This window comes from Papilio polytes, unplaced genomic scaffold (assembly GCF_000836215.1).
Source record: "Papilio polytes unplaced genomic scaffold, Ppol_1.0 DF823980.1, whole genome shotgun sequence".
NCBI lineage: Eukaryota > Metazoa > Arthropoda > Insecta > Lepidoptera > Papilionidae > Papilio > Papilio polytes.
The window spans coordinates 1,111,215-1,113,425 of record NW_013525224.1 but is presented as its reverse complement, the minus strand read 5'-3'; the positions used below and the strand labels follow the sequence as shown (position 1 = coordinate 1,113,425).

Here is a 2,211-nt window from a genome sequence, read left to right as displayed (position 1 = left end):
AATAATCTAACAACCTATTAAAGAAAACCAATATAAATATAAAAGGATAATTATGTAATGTATCTAAGTAAACGTGATAAGGAAACAATTTAGCTGTAGATTGCGTAACTGCAAGCGACAAACGAACCCTAGCCCGGCACGCCCACTGACACGGTAATATATCTGAACATTAGAATTCTAATCGCTTTTCTATCGAATAAAATTGCCATTCTTAGAAATAAGTGGAACAAATAATTGTTATTTAGTGTACATCGCGTTTTTATTAAGCCAAGTTTTCTAGTATCCAATATGCATCTTATACTAAATTTAATTATCTATACTTATATTATATAAAGTAAATATTTATATCTTTGTATGTATTCGATTCACGTAAAAACTACTGGGTAGATTTAAAAAAATCTTTCACCGTTATTTACCGGTAATTTATCTGTGAGTATAGGCTTTTATTATTTTTAAATTTTACGCTGGCGAAGTTGTCTATTATAGCATCATTCGCTTAAATTACGTTTTTTTCTGTATTTAATAGAGTCATTATTATATGAAGTCATATTTCTTTAATAATTGACTTTCCAGAAACACAAAATAATGTAAGTTATCACTAAATATGCGTCGTTAGACAGAAAGCTGGTTAAACGCAATTTTATACCATCATTGGGGTAGGGGTCCAACAGTGGTAGCCCACTGTTAGGCATAAAGGCTGAAGATGGTAATAATAAAAACAGCATCCTGTTTGATTAGGCATCCTCTGTTCTGTTCTGTAGCTATCGGGTTCTAAGGTGTAAATCTAACACATATTACAAAGAGAAAAACTTTGTTTGTTTGATTGTAATGGATAGAAATAGTTAGAAAGGTAATTTATCTGTGAGTAACATAGGGTATATTTTTTCATTTCTTTTTTTATTTTTAAATTTCACGCGGATGGAGTCGCGTGCAAAAGCTAGTAAGAAATAAAAGTATAACATATTGAGATAGTTTTTATTATAAAAGTCAGTATAAAAATAGTATTTAGTCGACTGCGGTCGAAACAAACTGTATTCTTCCTTACACCACTATATATAGCTATTTACAAAAGCAAATTACACTGGTACATAATATAGGTACATACGTGAAGCCTCTCTTTAGCATGGTATTGAAAGAGATCAAGAAAAAAACAATATAAATGTATAAGAACATTTTGTAACCTAAATATATTTGTAAAATGGATCAATATAGGTTATAAAAAACGGTAAACGTGAATACTAAAATATACATTCTATAAAAAATACAAAAAGTTTTGGTAAAGACATCTATAAATTTACAAACGTTTTTTGACTCCAAAATAAACAAGATTCAACTTCGATACTAACCCAATATATAAAGAGTCATCCAAAGATATATTATAACTAAATCTAACTAAATCACATATCAATCGTGACTATAAGTGCCTCAATAAAAGCCTTCGAATTATCAAACACTCGTTTGTTGATCATAATTTCAAAAAACCTTCCGCCATTAACCTTTGCACTAATAATACAGTTTAAAGATATTAATATTGTAAGCACGTTTAAGTAAAGCCGTTATTTCGTAATGAAAATTACAATTTCGTAATACTTTCGACTATTAACACAATTTGTAACTGCTAGACGTAACCTAGCTGAATTTGAATTTGATTTAAAATTTTGTAAAATTGTTAACAAAAGTTCAAAAACTATTTAACCGAATTGTTAATTTTAACAACAATAGAAAGGTATTTTGTCAAAGAGTACCATAGACTATAATTTTATCTATCTAACCATGATAAACTGTGATTAATTTGCTATCAAAAATTTCATTTGATTCTAACAATCGAGTGTTCAATTCGCATCTCTTCACCAGATCTTAGAAGCAAGTCCGTGTCCGTGGAGACCAGCGCCGTGGAGACCAGCGCCGTAGAGTGACGCACCCAGACCTGAGGTCACGATCGACTTGACAACTGGCACCGCCACAGGCTGGGGCACTGGAACTGCTACCGGCTTGGGAACTGGCACCGCGTAAGGAGCGGGAACTGGTACTCCGACCTGAAATGATTGGGGTTGTTTAGTTTAGATCCTTGATAATATGTGCATTGTTCAGACAACTAAAAAACAAATGAACTTTCTGGTAGTTGTAAATCTATTAGCAATTCTGTTAAAGCATTTTCAGTACTCATTTGCATAATCATTATATTTTGCCATACCTGTTTGATGACTGGGT

At 31.7% G+C, this 2,211-nt stretch overlaps 1 protein-coding gene across 1 annotated transcript in view; it reads right to left on the bottom strand.

The window, feature by feature from the left end:
- Positions 1–961: 961 nt before the first annotated feature.
- The window catches only part of LOC106101489 (tetra-peptide repeat homeobox protein 1-like), a gene marked incomplete in the record, with an annotated part of 2,868 nt that continues 1,618 nt past the window's right edge, over positions 962–2,211 (bottom strand). Inside the window, 1 exon segment of the mRNA XM_013280732.1 lies at positions 962–2,036. Coding sequence (XP_013136186.1) covers positions 1,848–2,036 — 189 coding nt within the window.